We start from the raw sequence: 25149 nt of genomic DNA, 5'->3' as shown, positions 1-25149 counted from the left end.
TAATGAGACACCACTCTTGACATTTTATATCCAGGAACCAGATATCCAATATGTGATTTAAGAGCTGCTGCATGAAATATTTAAGGAATAACCATGCAGATGACACAGCCTATCATTATCATTTAAAAGTTATCATGTTCATAAAACAAGACAGAATGGATGGCCTCACCTGCCCATTTGCCTCATTGGATGGCTAAATCTAGTCAAAAAGACTTACTAAGAAATCCCCAGATTCTTACTGTGAGTTCAGGTTCTCCTTTAGCACTTAATTTTAATGACTAAACAAACAGATTCACAAATTAATCTGGCAACACAAATTACTTTAAGTATAAAGAAATTGCTGTCTTCTGTATGAAGAAGTGAGTCTATTCTACTAGTGAGCATCAGGCAGAAGACTGTGAACTAGTTTTGATATACTCAAAAGATATGATATCTTGCATTTTCTCAAAAACATGAATTTCTGTCCCTGTGCCAGCACTCTTGGCATGTCACAGGAATACGGAAATTGCCATCCTGAAATTATTATTCTCCTAATCTGGCATCCTGTCCCTGGCAGTAATCTATAACAGATGCTTCAGAAGAAGACAAAAAACATTAGCATCCAAATGAGATGAACTCTCTACTCATTAAGGATTTCCCCATTTCTGAGGGGACATTTCCCTCCTGGTCTGGTTAGATGTTGGTGGGGCAAATTAACACCATAGTTGTACTTCTTTATGAAAGTAGAAAAGAGAGAGTCTTTTCAAGACCACCTAAAGGGATGGACCAGTGTTCTATGTGTCCACTTGCACCTGATTTAAATGCCTATTTATGGTTTGACTTAACGTAGTCACATGACATGATTAACTATACTTGCAACAGGAGGTAGTACTGTGTGAGCAGCATCGCCTCTGAAACAGAGACTTTAAAAGAGATATTGGCCAAATTTTAAATACTGCTTTTTTCATCTGAAATCAAGACTTGTGTTTTATTTTAATGGGAAGGCGAGAGGAGAGGAGGTGAGAGCAGAAGGAGTAAGGGAATAGTTTGGGGATGGTGGATGTGCCGCCTTCATACTACAGTTGTGGCAGAGCAGCTAAAGATGTGCCTCTAGATGCGGCTATGGAGTTTTCAGCTTTGACCAGGCAGTTCGCAGACTCTGTGCCACACAAACACAGAGCAAATATAAAAATAACCTGTTCACGCAGTAGGCGTTACTTGGACAATTTTACGTAATCGATTCACAGAAGCTGCTTGACACCAGTCCAATAATTGTTTTTCATGATGAGCTCTCCACATTGCTTTTGTAAAATGAATGCCCATATGTTTATTTGGGAATCTTCATACCTTAGCTCTATAGATAGTTATAATGTTTCTTTAATACCACAGCTGTTTGGCTGTGCCAGCTCATCTGCTTTTATTAGTCCTTTTGCCACTGCAACTCAAACCAGTCATGCAACTCAAACCAGTCATGAAACTATGCTAATCTATGTCCAAAAATAGCATCCTCTCTGCATACTCCACCTCTCAGTCTCCCTTTCAAACGTTGGACACTTCAGTACTTTTCTTCTTTTCTGACTTTCAAGCTTACTACCTATTGTTGTTCCATCATGAAGGCTGGAATACCAGCCTTTATAGCAGGAATTCTTGGTGGCATTGGTGTTCTACTGTTTCTCATAGCTTTTGGGACAGATTATTGGCTCCTAGCAACAGAGACCTGTGGAATCTTTGAAACTGAAAATAAAACTCTTCACACCACAAAGGTAAAAGCTAGAAATCTTGTGATATTCTGCAAGTTAAAAAATACACATTTAAAATAACTTGCTATAGAAATGTTTTAAAACCAACACAAATGCTCTCAGTGTTGGTACTGGTAGTTTTAAGGCAATGGTAATATGTGCTTATTGTATATACATCTGATGTATAAAAACTCAACTCGGCCTTACCTATAAAGTCACAACCTGCATCTCAATAAAGTGTATCATTGATAAAGACTTGAAGCAAAATATGCATAGGAAGCCATTACAGGAAACACTTCTGTATTCTGATAGCTATGGAGCAGAACGTTGAAATGTGAAAATGTAATATGTTTATTTGCTGATACCAGCATCAGCCACTAAAGACAAACTGTATTATGCTGAGCTTCATATAATAAAACGACATTTTATTGCTAAGTTCTAATATGGCCCTTTAGAAACCCTGATTTTAGCTGAATTTGCTTATGGTGAAACTGTTCAATAAATGCCATGAAATAACAGCTGAAATAATATTGTTTTTGCTCTCTGATTCTTTAAATTCTTCTTAAAAATTTTTGGGCTGGTCAATGTGTGTAGTATTAACATTTTTAAGAAATATCCCTCTGTTATGCAGACTTTTCTTTACTTTAATGTCCAAACCAATTACTTTTGCTTTTTCTGTTCAATGATTCACTTTTGGAAAACTTTATGGTGTCAACAATAAGTGTCCTTGGTTCCAGGACAACTACACTTCAGAGTAAAGTATAGGCTTTTGGCTGCATCAGCCATATTTCCAAATGACTTTTCATATAGAAAACAGACGTCCCAGCAGAAGTCATCTTTGTATAAAACAGTATAATAAGGCCAAAGAGGGCAGAGAGCAAAAGTTTAGCAGGCATAAATGTCCAGCTCCATTTTGTTGCACTTAGAAATGAAACATCAACGTGAGAGGTTTCAGAACGTTTTAAATTTACTTTGATCTCTAGTGTGAAAAAGGTTCTGGGCTAGAAGTGTTGCACTTTATTAAATAAAATAAACATCCCAAATATTCAAGATATGTGGTTACACCAACTGTCTGTCTGGCAAAGGGGTCCCGGAAGTGCAGGTCAGAGCAGCATCAACTATTGTTTCTGAGGTTATTGTTTTTATTTTAATCAATGGTTTTATACTTGGATTATTGTTCCCTATTCTTTGCTCCATGCTATTCCCCCCCATTGACACACTCTCTACCCCCTTTTAAACTGGCAGGCTCTACTTCTTATGCTCATTGAGTGTCTTGATTGTATCTTAGCTATCAACCAGCCATCAAAACTAGCATAGATTTAATAAGTCAGCAGAGTCACCCTGTTGATGGTATGTGCCTCTTGCACATCACTGCAGTCAAGGCTCATACCTGAACCTGAAAGAAGCAGCTCTTCCAGATGAGCCAAGGGAGTGTGTCTCTGGTCAACCCAATAGGACCTGTATATTGGTATTTGGTATGTAAGGACTCCAGGGCTTGGAGATGCTGAGTGCCTCAAATCCCATTGAACGCAATACTTTCCAAGAGGTGTTCTGCCCTTAATAGGATCAAGCTCTATACCAGTGATGTTGATGCTCCATCAAACTCTGCTGGATAAAGATAAGTGTTTTTAATGACAGATTTAATTATTTTCCTAACGAGTTAACTCACAGCACAGACAGTACAGTTCTCCTGACATGACTTGTGTCTCATGTTTGCAGAACTTTCATGCAAGTTACAATAAATGAGAAATTGGTGCAAATTAATCAAGATAAGTAAGTGTGTGTCAGCAGTCATAGTTGAACTCATGAGGATATACTGATATAGACAAAGAGTAACTTCTGTCTGAGATAAACTAAGCACAGCGCCCACTGATTTGATCAGAGAGAGGGGGAGACCTTTTTGGGTCATCCAATAGAAGGGGTTAATGAGAGGTTTAGAGACGGTAGTAATTTTGGTGCATAAAGACTGCAAGATGGGATCTGCACAGGATAAAAAAATCCTATTTTCTCAATGATCTGAAGAAATGTTTCACTTATCAGAAAGTTAGGAAAGCCGCAGATAAAGGCCTGAGGTCAATAGCATTCTGCATAGCCAAGGAGGTCTGTATTAATGGAGCTCAATTCAAGATGCTAAAATGTTACTTTTATTTGTCATTTTGACAATGCAACCCCCTCCACCCCAAAACACTCCCTCCCTCAAAAACTGACTTGCCAGCCTAGTAACTAAGCCAATAGTAAAGATGAATTCCATGTTATTTGTTGTTAATACAGTTTCATAGACTTGTGCTTTATTCTCTTGTAGGATGAGGTTTTGAGCGAGGTGAGAAAAGAGATCCTCACTTTTCACCATGAAGGTTTCTTTTGGAGATGCTGGTTCTATGGCGAGGATTATGAGGAGACGATATGGAACTTCTGGTTCAGTGAGTGTTACTGATACATTTTATATCTTTGTTTAGCAATGTTTTAAGGGGCTGGATCTGACATCAATGATAGTTTATTATAGTGTCCATGTTGCTGTGTTAGGGTTGTATCAGCACTTCTATTATAAAGCTCTAATTCTACCAGAAAATTGAGCTATAAAAATACAATCTGGACTGCAAGTCAGTGAGGGAGGTCTCTCCCAACTGAGAAGCAAGCTGTCTTTACATTTATTTTATTTTTCACAGGATCTGCTTGGCCATTTTTAAATAGGACAAAACCAAAGCTATCCCCAAATTCCCCCTGATCAGGACACTTTTTCTGCACTCTGTTTAACTCTGAAATTTTTGGTCTCAGATGGTCTTTTACAGATTCTAGGAGCACAGTGACTCACCCATTTTCTCCCTTTTTAAATATCATCTTCTCCAACAGGGACAGAGCTCCCACTCATGCCCCTATTGCTACTTCATGTAGTCACCAGACGGACTTGCTAGACTAGAACCCTGTGGCTCTCTGTCCTTTTATCTTTATTGTCCTATTAATGTCTTCATCCTATGAGGTGTCCAGTGTCCTCAATTCTCATTGACTACAATCTGTGGGACACTCCGGCCAATGCAGGAGATGCTAAGCACTCGGTAGGATCAGACCCATATAAATCTGTGTGTAAATGCAATCAGGACACTTACTTTACAGCATTGTCTATTTCCCTTTTTTCATGGAAATTATGAGACTCAGCGCACCCACTATTAGTAAACACCGATGATAGCAAAATTCATCTTTTTGAAACTGCACTAATTAGTTGGAAAACAACTTTAAGCAGAATGGAGAAGTTTAACCTTGCAAACCTCTGATTTGCCAGTTGGAATCCAGCTCATCTGATAGTAGTTAAGTGGTCCATGTGAAGTGAATTTGGTGGTCTCAGTAAGATAGGTGTTCATATATAAAACAACTGCAATCACGGTTGACACTGAGTAGCACTCTTTGTTGAGGGTAGAGGAGCTCAGGGCTGAATGGAGCATGAAGACTGAGCCGTCTTTTCTTCCCTGGAGGTGGCTGGGTGGCACTGGCATGGCGGTACCATAATCAGAGGGCTTCAGTTTCCCCGGCTACCAAAACCGGAGATGAGCACTAAAGAGAAATCACCCAAACGATCTCTGTAAACCTTTTGAGTACTATGTAAACCTAGGCTTCTAAAGATCTCCCAGTCATACAGTTAAATGTCATTCACACAGCCACCATTTTCTGTGACATCTTTCCTGGGAGGGCAAACCCTCAGGCAGTGATGCCATCAGACCTTAATTTGCGCTGGGGCTTGCTGGAGCTCAGCCCCAGGAAATGGCTGAGACGAGCAGTTATGAGTATTTGACTCCTGGATGGCCTCTTTTCTTGTCGGGGCACAGCCCTGGCACCTCTTCTATCAGTTGTGCAAGGTGCGATGTAGAACACAAGAACATAAGAACGGCCATACTGGGTCAGACCAAAGGTCCATCCAGCCCAGTATCCTGACTCTGACAGTGGCCAATGCCAGGTGCTCCAGAGGGAGTGAACCTAACAGATAATGATCAGTGATCTCTCTTCTGCCATCCACCTCCACCCTCTGACAAACTCCAGGCACACCATTCCTTACCAATCCTGGCTAATAGCCATTAATGGACTTAACCTCCATGAATTTATCCAGTTCTCTTTTAAACTCTGTTATAGTCCTAGCCTTCACAACTTCCTCAGGCAAGGAGTTCCACAGGTTGACTGTGCGCTGTGTGAAGAAGAACTTCCTTTTATTTGTTTTAAACCTGCTGCCCATTAATTTCATTTGGTGGCCCCTAGTTCTTATATTATGGGAACAAGGAAATAACGTTTCCTTATTCACTTTCTCCACACCACTCATGATCTTATATACCTCTATCATATCCCCCCTTAGTCTCCTCTTTTCCAAGCTGAAAAGTCTTAGCCTCTTTAATCTCTCCTCATATGGGACCCATTCCAAACCCCTAATCATTTTAGTTGGCCTTCTCTGAACCTTTTCTAATGCCAGTACATCTTTTTTGAGATGAGGAGACCATATCTGACTGCAGTATTCAGGATGTGGGCGTACCATGGATTTATATAAGGGCAATAAGATATTCTCCGTCTTATTCTCTATCCCCTTTTTAATGATTCCTAACATCCTGTTTGCTTTTTTGACTGCTGCTGCACACTGCGTGGATTTCTTCAGAGAACTATCCACAGTGACTCCAAGATCTCTTTCCTGATTAGTTGTAGCTAAATTAGCCCTCATCATATTGTATGTATAGTGGGGTTATTTTTTCCAATGTGCATTACTTTACATTTATCCACATTAAATTTCATTTGCCATTTTGTTGCCCAATCACTTAGTTTTGTGAGATCTTTTTGAAGTTCTTCACAGTCTGCTTTGGTCTTAACTATCTTGAGCAGTTTAGTACCATCTGCAAACTTTGCCACCTCACTATTTACCCCTTTCTCCAGATCATTTATGAATAAGTTGAATAGGATTGGTCCTAGGACTGACCCATGGGGAACACCACTCTTGTTACCCCTCTCCATTCTGAAAATTTACCATTTATTCCTACTGTTTGATCCCTGTCTTTTAACCAGTTCTCAATCCATGAAAGGATCTTCCCTCCTATCCCATGACAACTTAATTTACGTAAGAGCCTTTGGTGAGGGACCTTGTCAAAGGCTTTCTGGAAATCTAAGTACACTATGTCCACTGGATCCCTCTTGTCCGCATGTTTGCTGACCCCTTCAAAGAACTCTAATAGATTAGTAAGACATGATTTCCCTTTACAGAAACCATGTTGACTTTTGCTCAACAATTTATGTTCTTCTATGTGTCTGACAATTTTATTCTTTACTATTGTTTCAACTAATTTGCCTGGTACTGACGTTAAACTTACCGGTCTGTAATTGCTGGGATCATCTCTAGAGCCCTTTTTAAATATTGGTGTTACATTAGCTATCTTCCAGTCATTGGGTACAGAAGCTGATTTAAAGGACAGGTTACAAACCACAGTTAATAGTTCCACAATTTCACATTTGCGTTCTTTCAGAACTCTTGGGTGAATGCCATCTGGTCCCAGTGACTTGTTACTGTTAAGTTTATCAATTAATTCCAACACCTCCTCTGTGACAATTCCTCAGATTTGTCACCTACAAAAGACGGCTCAGGTTTGGGAATTTTCCTAACATCCTCAGCTGTGAAGACTGAAGCAAAGAATTTATTTAGTTTCATTGGACCTGGCATGTACAGTGTGTGAGAGGTCATACTGTGTGCTGGACACCATTTTCAGTCCTGGCACCTCTTTCTTTACAAATTAAGCACTGAATGTCACCAAGATCTGCCTATCACTGTTTCTGAGTCAGCAGTATCACTTTCAGGAGTACTGCATTAGGGTGGGGTATGGAACTTTATGGAATAACATCAGAGAAAATAGGGTGACCAGATGTCCCGATTTTATAGGGACAGTCCTGATTTTTGGGTCTTTTTCTTGTATAGGCTGCTATTACCCCCCACACCCTGTCCCGATTTTTCACATTTGCGGTCTGGTCAGCCTAAGAGAAAATGAAACTGATGGGTATTCAAAGGCTGAGAAGAGTCAACAAAACAGACAACCAACTCTCAGATAGTTGAGTTATTCAATGTTCATCTGTGACTGATGTTTCCTAAAGCGGTTAAGTCCCTCTCTAAACTACATGTAGTGGGACACAAAATGCGATCAAGTCATAGCAAATTTACCATATGATCATAAAGTTAACAATGCAGTTCTGTCAGGAACCCACAGTGAATTTACTATATGATGATCAACATTTCAGGTGATTCCTACTCTTTGCAAACTACTGTATATTTTAGGATATGGTTGTCTCCATTATAAAATTAATATTTGCTAGAGTTTGAAAATTTGCTAGAGTATGAAATTTGTTAGAGTATAAAATTTTTCATACAGAAAGTGTTTCTGTCAAAAAAATGTCCTGAGAAGATTTACTACCCAATTGCATTACATGGGAATCCATGATATAATATAATGTTACGTGAAGTAAAATGATGAAATAAATCACCAGTTGGAATCCTTTTAATAACACTAATATTAGATAACTGGCAAATCTGTACTATTTCTTTAGGTATTTATTGTAATATGATTGATCATGGCAAATTAGTTTGCTGCTATTGTGGATGTAATAATTAATTCAATAGATATTCCATAGTTAATTTAGTATGAACTAATGTCCACCTATTATAACTGTTCCTATGAGCTGGGGAACATTTAAAGATAAGTGGCCAATCATTAATTAATTCATTTAGCATTAATTCTATTACCATTAATCATGATAAGCCTCAGTAGTATTAATATTGATGGGACAGTTCCATTGTAATTGTGCTTTCCTTTCCCACAAACTGGAGATGCTATATGGTAGGTAGTTCTAGTATCCAAATATTTTAATCACTTCTAGACAGAATGGAAAAAAACCTAGGCATGGGGAGAATTATTCTAATTTGAACAAATCCATATTCCTATGATTTTGTCTGGCTCAAGTTAATTTTTGAGGGAATTAAAACTGGCTGTGTAATGTTCTCAAATCCCGTTGCATCCTATCTATCTCATTTTGCATTTTGAACATGTTCAACTTATACTTTACTCCATATTCCCTTTAATGCCTATGAGTGTTTGGCAGGTTTTGCAGGATTGGACATTTTATCTGAGTATAAACGTTGTCATTTTGCATATAATAAAAATGAAATGCTATTTATTCTCCATTTCTTTTTCAGCTAGCCAAGCACATCCCAAGTATTGCATGCATGGCTACCTGTTTCCTATGCCCATTGCTCTTGGACCTTTCCCTCATCCTTCCTATGATGCTTCCGCAGGTTGGTACTTAACCAGCTGTGTTCACCTCTTCTTTTCACAGGGATCCAATAGAGTGCTCAGATGTGTAGATCTATACTGTAATTACTCATTGACCTTGATCTTGTTTCCTTCCATTATAAACTTGCATGGGGGCATAAGAGAAAATGGGGGCACACTCCCCTTTGCAGAGTCTATATGAGTCCTTGCCACAGCTGCAGCCCCACAATTTAAGGAAGCAAAGGGGGCTGTGCTCCAGATGCTTTCCTCCGAGAGCAACCATATGGAGGGTATGCAGGGAGTAAATGGAGCCAGGACTCCAGCCCTTCAATGCATGCCAGCCAGCACAGCTATCCTACACCCTTCTAATGTATCTAGTAAATTACTTCTCTCAAGCACAACTGCGGTCTCCTGGTTGCACACCCACTAATGCAACAGCCTTACTTGGACAACATGATAAAATTATGATCTAGCGCTCTTTTGTGAAGGGTGTTTTCAGTAGGCTCTTACCTCCCTTGCTATTAATCCCTCAACTCTACCAGGGATATACTAACACACCATGGTAGAAAGAACACTAGGAACTTACACTTGGATAGGTCACTGGAAACTGTCTGTTGTGCTTTATTAGAAACGCATGATGACAGAGGTGCAACTGAATGTCAGCAACAAAAGAGCAGCTTGTTGTTTTGTTTTCACACTTTTGTTCAGACCCCAGAAGCAAACTGCCCGCCAACAGGAACCTGTTATAGACCTGGGTCACACTGGTCTCCTTAGGAAGAAGGCTCTGAATATGGGCTTAGGGCTAGATCATAACTTTATGATCTACCCTGAGTGAGGGCAACTGCAGCGTCACTGTCCCAGGAACAGACCTGGGAACTGAATTGTGACAGAACCTTGCTGTCCACTTCCCCACTTGCTGCCCATCTCCAGGGAAAATTATTTCATTCCTTTATGCAGAGCAGTTTTCTCCCCCTTTATGGCAGATGGGGCAATTTCCTGCAATATTCTTGAAAAATCGTGTTGAATTAAGTTTAGGTATATCTAGAATCCATCATATTAAATGCAAAGGTTATTTGTTATTGCGAGGCCAGGATTGTATCTGACCGTCTAGGAGAGACGTAGGGTGTGAGCCCTGGGAAGTGTTATGAACTTCAAAAGACTATACTAAACAATGGGACAGACAAGAAAGGACTGTTGGACAAAGGGTCAAGTGGTTTCCAGGGGAATCTCAAGGAGGAGGTGAATGCAAATTCCCCCCCTCCAGTTATGCAAAAATTCAGCTTTTGGAAGCTCCATCTTACCTGTTCCCAAGTCTGAAGATCAAAGGCCCAAGCTTTATAAAGACAAGATTAACTTAAGTATGAGTGTGCTTGTTCTGAGCTAAAGCTGTTATGAATTTGTAACCACAGAAAACCCCTTTGTGGGGTTTGAAGGACTGACTTCTACCAGAGCCCTTGTGGAGATTGAGGGTAATCCCTTGTTAAACTGATTGGCAGGAATATAAGGTTCGTTCCTATTGTTTTTAACATGTTTTCTCTGTAATGCTTTTACCTTAAGAATAAACATGGTTTGCTTAGAAAGAGCTGTGTGGGAAATTAGGCTGTTCATAGACTCTGAAGAGAGAGAGCAAGCACAGAAGCTGGACTGGCTAGGCAGTCTGACTTGTTGGGAGTTTCTCAGTGTAGGAAGGGAACTGTGCAGCCTGGAAAAACCCCAGTCAGAAGAGAGAGAGACATGGGGCTTTGTCCAGGAAAGCTGAGAACTGTGAGGAGCTGGAAGCCTAACAGTGGATACCCTTGCTGGACTATGGAGGGGGATATAGGTGGAGTTGCCCTGAACTGTGATGCCCCCTTCCCCTGCTTTGTTCAGCAGACTACTCTGGCCAGCAAGTAAGTGATGTGGAACCAAAGCACTTCCTGCTTCTCACTGCTCTCCAACCCCTCCTTGCCCTCTTCCTCCCAGGGAAGAGCACTGGGCAAGTAGCTCCTGCTCTTCCCCAGTGCAACCGGATTTATGATCTGGGCAAGGAGTAATGAGTGTTATATTTACCCTTATTCCCCGGTGTGGCTGAGTACTGGCATGGGCTAGTCTAGCCTTGAGTCAGTGAATAAACTGTTGGGTTGGTTTTGTTAAAAGAAAAAGCACTAAAAACTATTCTTAAAAGACCTACTTTGGCAAAGCAAACTGAGTCCGTTACTAAAATACAGAAAATCAGTTAAACCAACAAATTCAAATTGATTTCTCCCCATTGTTTTCCCTGGATTCCCATCCCCATATATTTTTAGATTTCTGCAATGAATTAGCTGCTATTTGGAATTTTAATATAACTGGTGGCAGAGGACAGAATTAATCCACTAGTCTTTTTTTAAAATTAATTGATTTCTTTAAATAGTACACATCACTCTGCTGTGCCTCCTGGGACCTGGGGCAGGTGTACTGTACAAACAAACATCTTGACCTTTTCCTTAGCCTTTAGCAATATCGTTTTTTATGGGGAATTCATTAAAAAAATTGTCTGTTTTTTTTTCTGTGCTGTGTATGATTTCTGCCCCAGGGAGCACACTGCAGTATAAAATGGATATGATGTGTGTGTTGACAGTAAAGTGAGAAGCACATTTCAGGCTCTATCGTAGACTGTATAAAAACACCATCCAGAGTTAGTTAAGCAGTGGTGGGTTTTTTTTTCTTTTCTTTTTTTCTTACAAGAGACAGTCAGGGTTACCAGTTTCTGAATGATTTTACTAATAAACAGACTAACTTTTCTGAGCTAAATGAAGGGCCCCCAAGCCATCTGTTCCTGTCTGTCAGTCCGTGCTATGAAACAAACCCCTCAGCTGCCTCTTATGAATCTTTTCTGAGACTGGCTTCTGAAAGGCTGTTAGATTACTTAAAGTGCCATGTGTGAGCAAAAAGTTATACAAAGAAATATCTTCTCCTATAACACTGTCCCTTAGTCTTTCTGAAAGGAACTCGTTACTCACCCTAGGGCCTGTAAGATTATGTTGTTCTGTAGGAGACACACTGATAATACTAGAGTGATGATATGGGGATATTGTCTGCATGGATTGTTAGCCAGAACTGTGTAGTTCTTGCCTCATGTTTAGCATCCAGTCTTTACTGCGTCCCTGTCTATAGACTTAGACTTAATTATATACCACTTGCATCCAGGTTTACAATGCTATTCCTCACCTATAACATCAGGATGTAATAATGCTTATGTACACAAAGGGTGTTGGGAAGCTAACTTAATTCAGTCTAAAGTATTTGAGATCTGCCAACAGAAAGTACTAGTTAAGAGTACAGTATTGCTTTATTTCAAGTAAGAAAGGGTTTATATGTAAAATACCATAGAGCGGGAGGTGCCCAAGGAAAGAGTGACTGACTAAGGGCCATATCATAGTCAATAGGATGTAACTGAGGGAAGAATTTGGGGTGATGTGGTGTTAAGGTATATACATGAATCATGGGATTTCTTTAAAAGTTCAGGATTCTTTTACTAAATGGATTCCTCCTCAGGCTGGCTTAAAATGAGTAAAATGTGTCTGCTGTAATATCATTTTTCTTTCATGTGTGAATCATGACAGAATTGCCCATTTTCTCCTGCTTAAGTCAAATAGTCATAACTACTGCTTCACAGACACAGTGCACAAAAAGTGGAAGATGATAGCATGAGGGGGCTGGATGGCTGAAGAGATGGGTGGTGGGCTAGGGAGCCTTTTCACCTGATTGAATCTAGTCAGGGATTGTGGTATTCCCTGAAAGTTATTCCCATCAGATGGTGTTCAGTGAAATAAGTTGGTGATCAGGCCTATTCTTAGCGGGAAAGTGCCCACTACACAAAAACACTACAGTTAGTGCTAACTAGCACTGTTGCTTGAAGTCATAGCAGAAAATCCAAGACTCAATGAGTCAAAGAATCTGAATCCCCTCCACTAGTAGTAATCCTTCCGGTTCAGGAGGGAACGCAAACTAGAGCAATGAAAAGCTTGCACTGTTGCTTTCTGTGTTTCACTTGCTCTATGGGTGAATATGGCTCAACACTCCAGGATCATGAACCTGGAATCTTTAACTATTGCTAAGTAAAGGGAAGAGGTGTGTGTGTGTGTGGGGGGGAGGGTTAGCAGAGAAAAGAGATGATCCTATGTCTTTGAGTTTAGTTTCCATTTCTTTCTTTCCTACCCCAAGCTTGTTGCTCTCCCACAAAGTTTGTGCCATATTTTACCCTGGCAATCAAAACCCTTTTGAGCCAGGCCTTCCTGACACACCCATCGGAGTTCTGCTATTCAGTCTAGGCCCATTATTTATGGTATGAAGTACATGACAAATAAGCTAAACTTTTCAAGTGCTGGCCATACGCTGTATATCTGAGGACACTAGGGAGTTAGTAATATGCCCGATACAACTCTTCTCGACATGAACAATAACTCAGTAAGTCTAATAAAATATTTAAAAATTGTTCATAATCCTGGTATTCATTACAGCAAGGTTATTATTTTTATGGTTGCTGAAACTGGAGTTATATGCATGTTTCATACAGACTTCTGAAAACTGATCTGATTATGTTGGTTTCCTTTCCTTTCCAACAACTTTATTCTTTCCCATTGTACAGTGTACAGAGGTTTCTGGACTGCATTCATTGTACTAGCTGTCGCTGCCAGTCTGGTGGGAGGATTCCTGTTGGTGTGTGGTGTGCCCTTTTTCAATGCTAGATTCTATAAAGTAGGAGGTGGATTCCTCATCACATCTGGTAAGCTGCCAAGTCATGGTAATTGGATATACTAGTGCCTGGAATGCTGAGACCAAGTTCCTCTTTGTGTGTGTCTGTGTGTATGAAAAGGGTAGGAACTCTAATTATGAGGAACAGTAGTAGAAAGATGTGAGCGCTGGCAAATTATGTATGAAAATTTAAGCACTGACTTCGGAGAAACTGTATTTCCCCACCACTCTAAAAAATGAATTTTGTTAAATGAAGTTTTAGAAAGATATTGCTTTGCCATAAAAGACTTTACTTTTCAGAAATGCATTTTTTTCTTCTTGTATAAGGCTCTGAGTTTGTTATGCAATCCACTGGGAAAGACCTCTGAGCCTAAATGGGGTCTATGGCCCTCGTATTTTTTGACAGTAATTAGCTAGGCCCCAGTCCTGCAATGCAATCTTCTAATTTGGACCACTGTTGTATATTGCCCTCAACAGTGGACAGAAATAAACATTTGTACACTATCAGTAAAATCCAAGGTGAAAGAAAACTTGAGGGACACATTCACATTTAATCTGAAAATTATATAGAGTAGCATCAAGTCAGGAAAATGAACTAGAAACATTAAATTATAACCCTTCATGCTAACCTGATTAATCACTCCACTGTAGTGTTATTAGCACCTGGAATTACAAGACATTTTTCCTCTCTCTCTTTTTGGGATTGGTGAGATTATTGTGGGGGCTTTGTTGGAATTGGTGAATTTGTTTAACTAAAATAAATCATTGTTTTCAACCTTTTACCAAAAATCAAAAACCTTGTAACCAAACATGAACCTGATTAACAAAAGTTTGGTTAACTTTTCTTTATATATATGGCACTCTTCGTAGGATCAGGGAAAACAAATGGAATTGTCTTAATTTTTTAAAGGGCCTAATTCATTAAAACACTTAAGCACATACATAACTTGAAACATGCAAGTAGCCATTTGAAGTCATTGGGAAATACTCTGTGAAATAGGCCATTATTTCAAAGTTGAATAGATTTTAAAGGAAGTAAAATTCTGTACTTAAAAAAGAAGAATAAAACTGACTCACTACATTTCACTGTTGGTGTTTTATTTTAATCTTTAGTTGACAACTTTTTCATTAAAAACCAGGACCAAGAATTTCACAGTTCTTAAAATACCTGATTGTGTACCACATAACCTCTTAGCCTTAGCCAAAGATGCTCCTATTAAATAAAATTTGTGCTAATGCTGTCTCTATTTAAGCAGCAGTCATTATTATTAACTATCATTAGACTAAATCAGTTCCTTGGGAGCTGTCCTAGGTAAGTAGATTTCTTGTTCAGTGATTTATCACTGTATTTTTAATGCAAATGAGAACCGAAAGAAGGGGCAACCTTGCAAAAGTGATCATTCTTGTGATATTTCCAGCAAGATTTACTCAGTGGTTCACCAGATGATTTTTGATAAACATCCAAATGTCTGGATTCTTATTGAAGCTGAGTCTCTAAAATATTTGGAATGCATTGCTCAGTAGTTATTTTCTTTGTTTCCATAAAATATAATCTGTTCTGAAAATATCTTGGTTTTTGACTCTCTATCATGTGGATGGCAGGATTTGGTCTGATGGTACAAGAGGAAGCTGACATTGCCTTCTACTCATGGCCTGAAGCTCAATTTTAATTAACCTTCTTCACAAAATGCTCTATCTTCTCAGAAGTGTGAAAACATTTGTAATTTATAGAGAGGAGTGTAGTCTAGTGATTAGATTTTGAGATTAGAAATCAGGACTCCTCAATTCTATTCCTGCCTCTGCCACTGATTCACTGTGTCCTTAGGAAAGCCGTTATTTAATCCTTAACCTCTGTGTGCTTCAGTTTACTCTGATAAGACTTTCCTACTTTCCTCAAAGGTACATTAGGAGGCTTAGTTAATGCTTGTAAAGCAATGTGAGGTTCTTTCCTGGAAGACTCCTAATCTAACATAGATGTAAATACGCTGAAAAGCAATTTTTTTTTTTTTGGTAAATCAGATATTCCTAAATTTCTCTTGGAAAGCAGAGATTTTACTATGTGCATTTATTATTTATTTAGATTGACACTGTCTCACACTCTAGATACCCCTAACAACTAGATAAAAATGCAGTCTATACCATCAGTATCCCCTAGAACTGAAAGCTATACTTTAAAACACACATTGTAGGAAAGAGAGCCTAAAAGATGGCTTGGCTGTTTTCTCTGAGGGCAGTGCTGACACTGAAGATGAAGCCCCATCTCTAAGTTATTCCATTGGCAACAGCAGACTGTGTGTCTCTACACTGCAGGGGAAATCCAGTGTTTCACAGTGAAGTTTTTATCATCCCACTGGATTCCTTAAGTTTGCTTTCCAAGAACTGCCTCTTATTATTTACTGTACTTTCAGAGGATGAGTCTGATAGCTTGCCAGCTACCATAACAAATCTTGTGCTCTGTGGGTGGTATTCTTGAGAGCTCTTTCAGAAGAACCAGCTCATTTTGCTTGATTTATTCTGAAGGATAATTCAGAAGATAGAACCGGAAACTGCTTGACGTTTATTGTTAGTTTCATTTGTAGATCTTTCTCCCTGCCCCAGTTAAACAGTTGTCCTTGCCACCCTGCTTCCAAAAATGACTCAACCACACGAGCAGCTAACCAGGATATCATCTTTCTTTCTAGAATTTGACATTCTGTCAATAGTTTAAAGGCATCTTTTGGGAAGAAAGACACTAACCAATGGCTAGTTTTCACTTGTTTCAGTAGTCAGACAATGATATAATTAATTGTAATTACAATTACACTAGGGCTGGGTGAATACTGCAAAATATTTTGTGAAAACATTGTTTGTATTTTGAAATAAATTCACTTTGACTGTATTTGTGCCTCCTTTTGTTTCAGTTCCCATGGATAATTTGGCAAGCAAGTTTAATGGTAAGAATGTATGGGTCTGATCCAAAGCCACTGAAGTTAATGGGAGGCTTTCCATTGACGCTAGTGGGCTTTGGATCAGGCTCTAAAATGGTAGGGTTAAGAGAACATGTGACCTGTTGTCCATGTGCTGAGTTGAGGAGAGGCAGCGAAGGGATTGTTGGGGGAAGAGCAAAGGCCTGCTGCAAACAATAGAGCTGTGAGACCTTCTCAAAGAAAAGGTCAAGAATACTTGATAATGGAAAGTGTTAGGCAACCTAAATATAGGGGTTGGTACCAGCTCCCCCATCACAGAACACACAAATACACAATAATCCAATATGTCTATATTTTTCTCTCAGCCATTCAGATCAGAATGTTATTATACAGGGTTCCAAATATTCTTGTGTGATTCCAGCCTGTTACATTTTTACACAAATGACCTGAATACTTTAACAGTGAAACATTTCTAATAACCACTCTGCAATTAAGAGGAACCATTCCAATGTTATAAGGTAATTCTACTGTGAGCAAGATGTCTGAGGTTGTGTGTGTGTGTGTGCTTGTATTAATCTGTTCTGTAATACTGGCTTATTGCAAAATTAAAGACGAACTCTATGCCAGTCTTATGGCTGGAATTCTTTGTATTTTATACTCTATTTCCTTTTTTCCCAAAATGAGAGCTCCACATTCAGCAATCACCAGGTATTTTGTATATAATGCATCTATTATGTAAGACAGGTGAAAGTCAGCATTCCATTTTCTTACAATAAGGTTCTTTAAGAAACTAGTAGTCTAGAAGGTGAATGAGACACTGAGAGTTAAAGTTCAGTTTTCCTATAACTAGCAGATTATATGAAAACTCTTTAGCTTCCAAGGAATAAGAGTTAGAGATTGAGTTCACTCATCTGTCCTTACAATTAGCTGCTATAAAGGTGTCACAAGCATATAAAACAAGAGGAAGAAAGACCCAGAGTTAGACTTCAATTTACTCACTAGGTGCTACTATCCTTTAGAGTGGGAAGACAAAGAGTCAGGGGTTAGTTGTCTTGCAGTTAGCCCCTAGCTGGTGTCATCAGGGTATGAAGGAGAAAGATTTAATGCCACAAGTTCAATTTTCTTGCAATTAGCCACTCCCCAGAAGATGCCATTGACCTCATCAGCACTGCGACTGAGTTTCACAGTTAATTTTTTCCATACCAGCCTAATGAATAGAGGCAGAAGGAGAAAAAGAAAGAGATCACTCTGCTAATTTTCTACCCAGCAGAAACCACCGAGCTATTAAGAGGAATATATGGACTGTCTCATTTGACATGCCAGTCGCTTATACTTACCAGAACCCAACACACAACAACAGAGACAACACTACTGCATATGTAAGCAGGAAGGTTGTCTGGTTTAGTAATCTCTTACCATTGCGCTCTGCCACCTTGTCCCCACACTTCTAAATACTATATTAACAAAAAGCCTAACTGCAGCAAAACAATCCCCAATCCTTAACTTGACCCCCAAAGTGGCTCTTTTGCTCACTACAGTGCATAGTCATGCTCCTCATTTTATCTTTATTATGCAAGTGGCATATAGCGTTTTACAGGCACTTGCGTAAATGTCAAGGGTCTAAGGGTCTGATCAATTTTTATTCATCCCTGTTTGATTTCTGCAGTTAAAATCTTAGGACTTCAGTGTCCCATTGACCTTTCTGTTCCTTCTGATGGCATCCTGAGGCAGGGCTGTTAACTCCAGTTTCAGTTCTCTGCACTTCCTCTTCTATTTTCCTATTCCATTTGTCCTCTTCATTTTGTCTTCTCATTACTGTGATTGTAAATTCCAGGGGCTCTTCTCCAGCTCATTTGTAATTATTCTGATGGAGAAATTGCTTATTTTACTCTCTCTTTTGTCACATTCAAAGAGTATGAAATTGTTCTTAATTTAGATTCCATTGTTACTCTGGTGCCACCCTCTCCAGTACTTTGTTTAATAACAAATCCTGAAGTGTGAAGAGCTGGTGATTTTTCTAGTGAGGACTAAGGAGACATTTTCCTATTCAGCACTATGGGACCCTGAATATTGGTTGTCATTCCTCTTCATTGGCCACTCATGCTTTCCTATGTTGTTTGTCCAGTCATCATCCAATGATAGTTATTTTCTTCCATTTTTATAGTGAAGGTATGAAATTTTCTTCTGAAAATGGGGATATACATATATATATATATATTGATATATATATGTATATCCCCATTTTCAGAAGAAAATTTCATATATATATTTTACAAGAGAGTAGATACAAGCTAGATCTAAATATGTATGTTAGCATATCACTGTCCCATGCCCCTCAGGAATATATTTTTTTATTTAGGTCTATTAAGGTAGATATCGTATGTTAATAAGAAATGAATTGATCTTAAGAAGGATGCTTACTGAGGTTCATTTGGTATCCAATTAGTTTAATTTTCAATTACATTAACAATAAAGACTTAATTACATTCTTATCAATATATTGTATTTTGTGAAGAATGTGTGACTATTAATTTATACATATAGCAATTTCCTTATAGCAAGATAATTGGTATTTTAAACATACAACTGTCATATTCCATGTAAATTACTTATTTGCGACGCTTAATTTAAAGTGCTACTACAAATTATAATGAACATCTGGGTATTAGACCACATAGCATTTAACTCCTTGACATCCAGTCCCGGTAGGCATAGGGCCTTTTCCTTATAAGTCTAAAACATTAGAAAAAAATAGAGTTCCCCTAGTATGTTCATAGGTTCAAATTCTAAGGTACTGGAGAGCCGGTCTGCAATTTTAATAAAAGTAAGACAAATCTAGTGACTTAGCTTTCATTCTCACACACACACACACACACACACACACACACATTTTGTATATGACACAGCATGACTTAGCTGAAGATTATTTTGGATCCTATATACCTTCATTTAGACCTTCTGTTAGGCTTTGATGCAGGAAAGCACTGAAGCATAATCTGACTCATTACATTTCTTTATTTAATGCTAACCATCATTGGCTTTACCATTGAAAAGGCACCACTTCCCTACAGTTAGCATACAGCAGTATTTGAGGTGATGTAGGTTATTCAAATCTGTAGTATTTTACAAAACTCTGTGTGATAATGTTGACTGACTAATGGGGACCACTGCACTAATTGTAACATAATAAATAATATGTTTCTATGATATTTTGGAGCATGACATGGCTGTGGGCTAAACTAGAGTTTTGTGACAGGGGAAGGGGTCTCCTCTTTTTCAAAGAATCCACCCACATGATAAAGATGGGCCATACTTTGGAATCTTAAGTCTCCATCTTTCGAATTTTGGGGGAGGAAGTTTCTGATTAGGATACCTGGATGTGAACCCATTCTGGGTTGGATCCAGATCTGGTAGGCAACTATTTTCCAGTTCTGTTTCAGATGCAGCTGGAATCTCACAAAAAAGCTGACCTTGCGATGTTTTCCCCATTTATGAATGTGGAAATCTATTGAGATCACTAGGTCTCATCTGACATTTTGAGCCAATGTATTTTAAAAACTGAAGGGTTAAAATCCATTGCTCATGTAATCACCTGGTATATGGATTTGTGTACAGGCCCAAAGTCCAGAGTTTGGTCAAGAGGTCAGAGGCCTAGCAATAGCTAAAAGAAAGCAGATTAACCAAAAGATAACCTTGCTTTTGCTAAGATATGCCTGGTCAGAAAAACGCCAGATGTTGGGGGCAATAATTGTGTCTTATTCAAAGTTGCAAATAGAACAAAGAAGCCCTGGTTTTGTTGTGTTAGTTTCTTCTGTAGGGAAATGTTCTTCCCACACTTCCAACCGTGAGTTTATGAAAGATTCAAGCATGTCAGTATAAGATATGGCCTCCTCCCACCTCCCTTTCCCAGGGACCAATGCCTGCCTTAAAACACAAATGAACAACTTAAAAGACAATCTTGTTTGCCATATACTTTCGTTTCTTTGCTTTTACCCCTAGATATGTATCTGTTAATCAAAGGAGCTACTTCATTCCGATGGACCCCAAATCAAAATTCAATATATATATTTTATACTACTACATTTATTAAAGTACTAATTAAATGTTAAATGTTAATTTATCAATTTAAGACCATGGGCGGAGGCATTATGTAACCTTTGACCATTGGCTACTGTGCTATCATGTCTTGCTGCTAGACCTAACCAGGGATGTGGGACTGCCTAGCCAGTCACTTTCCCCCGCCCATGAAAAATCCATATATTCCATTGTAATCAAATAATTGACAGTGTCTCTAAGACTAATAAGCAAGGTGACACTCTGTCAGTGCTGTACATAATAAACTCCTGTGCTTGACCTCTACACGGTGTAGATTTATGTCCTTCAAAAACACCTTGCAAGATTTTTGTGGCAACAAATAGGAGCACAATTTCAAAACCTTCTCCTGATGTGGCACTGAAGCTGAATACTACCTTAACCCACTATCCAGATCTGACTGTGATCTCAGTCCATTTCTGGCACATGGCTGTAGAGGAGGATTATCAAGGTATTGCTTGAAAATACGGGTAATACTCCCCCAAAACTGTACCATCCCCCAAGAATTCCAAACTTCATAGACATTTCTAGCTGTGGTGTAAATTATTTATTTATTATTATTATTAAACAATCTATCTGAGATTATGTAGAGTGGCTTTGCTTGACTTTTCTATGTTCTTATGTTGTATTTCCTAGTGAAATACTATCTTCTAGGCCCAGTGTCAGGTGTTTTTTTGATACTTTGTTCTAATGCTCAAGAAAACATCATACAAGATGAAAAAAGGCAGGTCAACAGAGCTGCAGCAGCCACTGCACTTGGTCTATCCATCATTGATTGTGCTTTCTCTGTCCGGCCACGGAAGTAACTACAGAGCAATGTTATGCAAAATGATTCTCACCATCAGCAAATCCACATCCCCACATTTTTGCATTTCTTGTGGAAAGCAAAGCCGGTTCTAGCTGGAATGTCTGATTTGTTTTTTTCAAGAAGATAAAAATAAGGTTTTTGTTTTAATCTTGGCCCATGTTTCATTCCACTCTTGCCAGGCAAAAAAGCCTCTGATGAAAATGGAAATGATACACATTTTTCCAAATTTGGAAAAATTTATCCATTTTTCAAAATTAACATGCTCTAGATCCTGTTCCCACTGAAATCAGTGGGAGCCTGCAATGTCAACGAATGAGCCAAAATGGGAAGACCATATTAAGCGTCACTTGTAAAGATGCACTGCACAGAGGTGAATTTCACTCAGTGAGAGTAGGCTCCGACCCCATACTATGTTATCCTAGGGGCAATTTTCTACATAATATCCAGCACTAGACTCTAATATAAGGGAGCCAAAAAGTGTGGCCTGAATGACCAAAACTGAGTGGTCAGTGCGGGTTTTATGTAAATATTCTGCTGATTCAGTGTCAAAACATTTTTGGGAATTTATATTTATTATAAAATATAATCAGATGTTATAAATATAAATAATCTTACATAAAATTTTGCACTGTTTTAAAGAAAAGAAACTCTTTACAAAGCTTGCTGCATAGTTTGAAAAGCTCAAATGCCAGTTTTTCATATTCAGTCTATTTAGTGAATGGCAAGCAGCTTTAAAAACAAACACTGACATATAGCCAGTACAGATTCGTAGACAGAATTTTGTTAATATCATTAATGATTTCATATGCTGATCACACTTTGAAAATCATCGATCTTTGTCTCTTTTCAGGAGGCTTATTTTTCCTGCTCATATTTCTCTTTGTGATGTGGAAAGAGTTTGCAGCTGATCTCCAGAAATACATACTTCTGGAAAGAAGTGAAAAATGCATGGACGATGTCCCTGTAAATGTGTATTATGGATGGTCATTTATGTTTGCTGCAACTGGGGTTCCCTTGGTTTTACTTTCTGGACTTCTCTTTTATCTTGTTGGCCGAAGCATTCTGCTGGAAGTGGAGTAAACAAGCTGTGCGGCTGAAAAACCCTCTGAGAAGATCTTTGAAACCACCTGAAAATGAGGACAAAACTGTTTGGGGAACTAGACAATTTTTGTAGCTTAGGTGCTTGATTAAGGGTTATTGTTAAATGATGCTAAGGAACACTGGAAATATAAACCAAGTCATTTCAAATAGAGCTGATTCTGAACCAAAACCTCAGTGCCAAAATATCCAAATAGCTTTCCCATCCTTATCATGGGAAAGACCAAAGGTCCAGATACAAACATGTAGACAGACCTGTAAAAACATCAATGTTCAGATTCAGACCCAAATTTTACAGCTCTGGTTCAATTCTCACTTCAAAATCAATGTACTACTCTTCATTTTGTAATAGACTGGGCATATCTAAAACAAGGCTGTGGGCTTCACTATTTATAAATATTCAGAGGGATAGGGATATTATGTTGAAATTTCTAGTACCTTCATTTCTTGTTAAATGTAATCAAATCTGGCTGTGATGATATACCCTGTAATGTCTATTTGTGAAAACCAATTAGGATGATTTTTTGAGTGAGCAAGCTCTCATTGACATTAAGGACAACTATTACAAGGCTTTTAAATACAACAGGAAAATGATTTGTCAGGAGATACACGAATTTTTTGGCTCCTTTAAGGTCCCAAACCTGCAAATACAAATGCACATGCCTAACTTTAAATATGTGAACAGCCCCACATCTGTTACATGCATAACAAAACATATGATTAGTATCATTTATCAGTTATTTACGGTATTACCCACTGTGTGCTAGGTGTTTTCTAAACACTCAAGAAATATTGTCGCTGTGAAGAGTTCACAATCCAAGGACAGAGAAGTAGACAGAATTTAGAGAAATGGGAACGGGCACAACAATATTATTATTAGTGTTTGTTTCAGGAGTGCCTTGAGGCCAACTGAGAACAGGCTCCCATTTTGCTAGGCACTGTACAAACACAGAATAAGAAACAGTCCCAAATAAGCAGATAAAAGATGTAAGTGTCTGGAATTACTCAAGTGCATACGGTTTGCAGGTTAGTTACCGTCAAACATGCTAATTTGAATGCACTGTATACAAGACAATTGAGATCCAAAAGGCAAGCTAGTTTATATTTGTATTATACATGAGGATTTGTAAAAATATTGGAGTAATGACAAGATTTGGTGCTGTCACTATGTGTTTTGGGTTTGATCTCAGTGCTTTGAAGTAATTTTTGCTAGGCCCTTGCTTGTTTTTATGATTTGCATAATGTTTGAATCAAACTTACAAAATTATGTGCTGAATTCATGAATGCCATTATTTGTTCCAAACATATATCTTTAAGCTATATGCCATGCTATTGACTATTTGTAGTTAATAATGTGATGTAAATCTATTGTAGAATGCAGTGAAAATTGTTGGAGGTATAAATTATTTATTATTACTCTTCCTAAAATATTATGAAAGTCACTGTAGCAAGTTCTAATTACTCATTTACAGAATCCATGGTATGTATAGATTGATAATTTGTAATTCCAATGTAAAGAATACTTCTTTCATATGAATAACAGACTTGGTCTGTAGTTTTCACTTAAGTAAAACTCTCATTGATCTCCATTAATGGGAGCTTTGTTTGAATAAGGATGGATATAAACAATATCTCTTATAGTACTCCAGCAAATAGATATTTCCTGACATTTAGAAATACATAGATATTTAAATGTTTTATTTGTCAATTTTAAAGGGTTTTTTAATTATATCTGTTAGAGTTATCCTTGTGCCCCATCGGTTCTTCAGGTGATAATTTCTCACTATAAATTGTCTCTCTTTGGGTAATTTTTGTCATTTAATTATCTATTCAGTGTGAAGCTGAACACTTGTGGCCACAAAGAATAAAAGAATGTAATCTGGGAGCAGAAGAGGTCAAGATTTACAGTCACTTGCCTTTCACTGATCCCATAAAACAATCCAAGCATGCAGAAATGATGAGCCCATAAGAGACACCAGGGCAGAAGTATGAGAATGCAGCAAGAAATCCATCAGACTTATTGATATCTACGAAACGAAGGATCCCTGAAGTTGTGAATAGAGAAGTGAATTTTATAATATAGAATGAAATATTTATTAACTTTCTCCATCTGTTCTTTAAAAAATTTAGTTTAATGTCATCAAGGCATTTATGGAATACATTTAGTTTAATCACGCATTCATGCCTTGGGGAGTAACTGTCCCTTGGAGACCTAGTCATTCTGGATCAGGTCTAGAACAAGCAATAGTTTAAAACTCAATCATTCTTTTAGAAAACACATGACTTCGACTCATGTCACAATAACTTGGGTTTTAAAACTTTTTGTATTCCAGGCATCGTGAATCATGAAGCCGTGGCAATAGAAGCAACATACACTAGAGTAACACAACAAAATGATGTATTAAATCCTATGTTAAAATGCATCATTTATGGCTGGCTTATGTGTTGAGCAAACGTGTCATTCTTTTGGGCTACAGAAAAGATTAGTTTATTTCTCAGCTCTTCTGTTGCCTAAACTCAGGATAACTTGTCTG

General features: G+C 38.3%; 1 protein-coding gene across 1 annotated transcript; it reads left to right on the top strand.

The window, feature by feature from the left end:
* Window positions 1–1489: 1489 nt before the first annotated feature.
* On the top strand, window positions 1490–24254 carry LOC125642957 (transmembrane protein 182-like). Its single transcript, XM_048864973.2, has 5 exons — window positions 1490–1742; window positions 4021–4138; window positions 8920–9018; window positions 13605–13742; window positions 22368–24254. Exons 1-5 carry the CDS (start codon window positions 1590–1592, stop codon window positions 22595–22597), a joined length of 738 nt encoding a protein of 245 aa, XP_048720930.1. The 5' UTR covers window positions 1490–1589; the 3' UTR covers window positions 22598–24254.
* Window positions 24255–25149: the final 895 nt, after the last annotated feature.

The sequence above is a fragment of the Caretta caretta genome, chromosome 9, assembly GCF_965140235.1.
Source record: "Caretta caretta isolate rCarCar2 chromosome 9, rCarCar1.hap1, whole genome shotgun sequence".
Taxonomy (NCBI): Eukaryota; Metazoa; Chordata; order Testudines; family Cheloniidae; genus Caretta; species Caretta caretta.
Note: the sequence above shows the minus strand (reverse complement) of the source record. Positions and strands in the feature narration are given on the sequence as shown.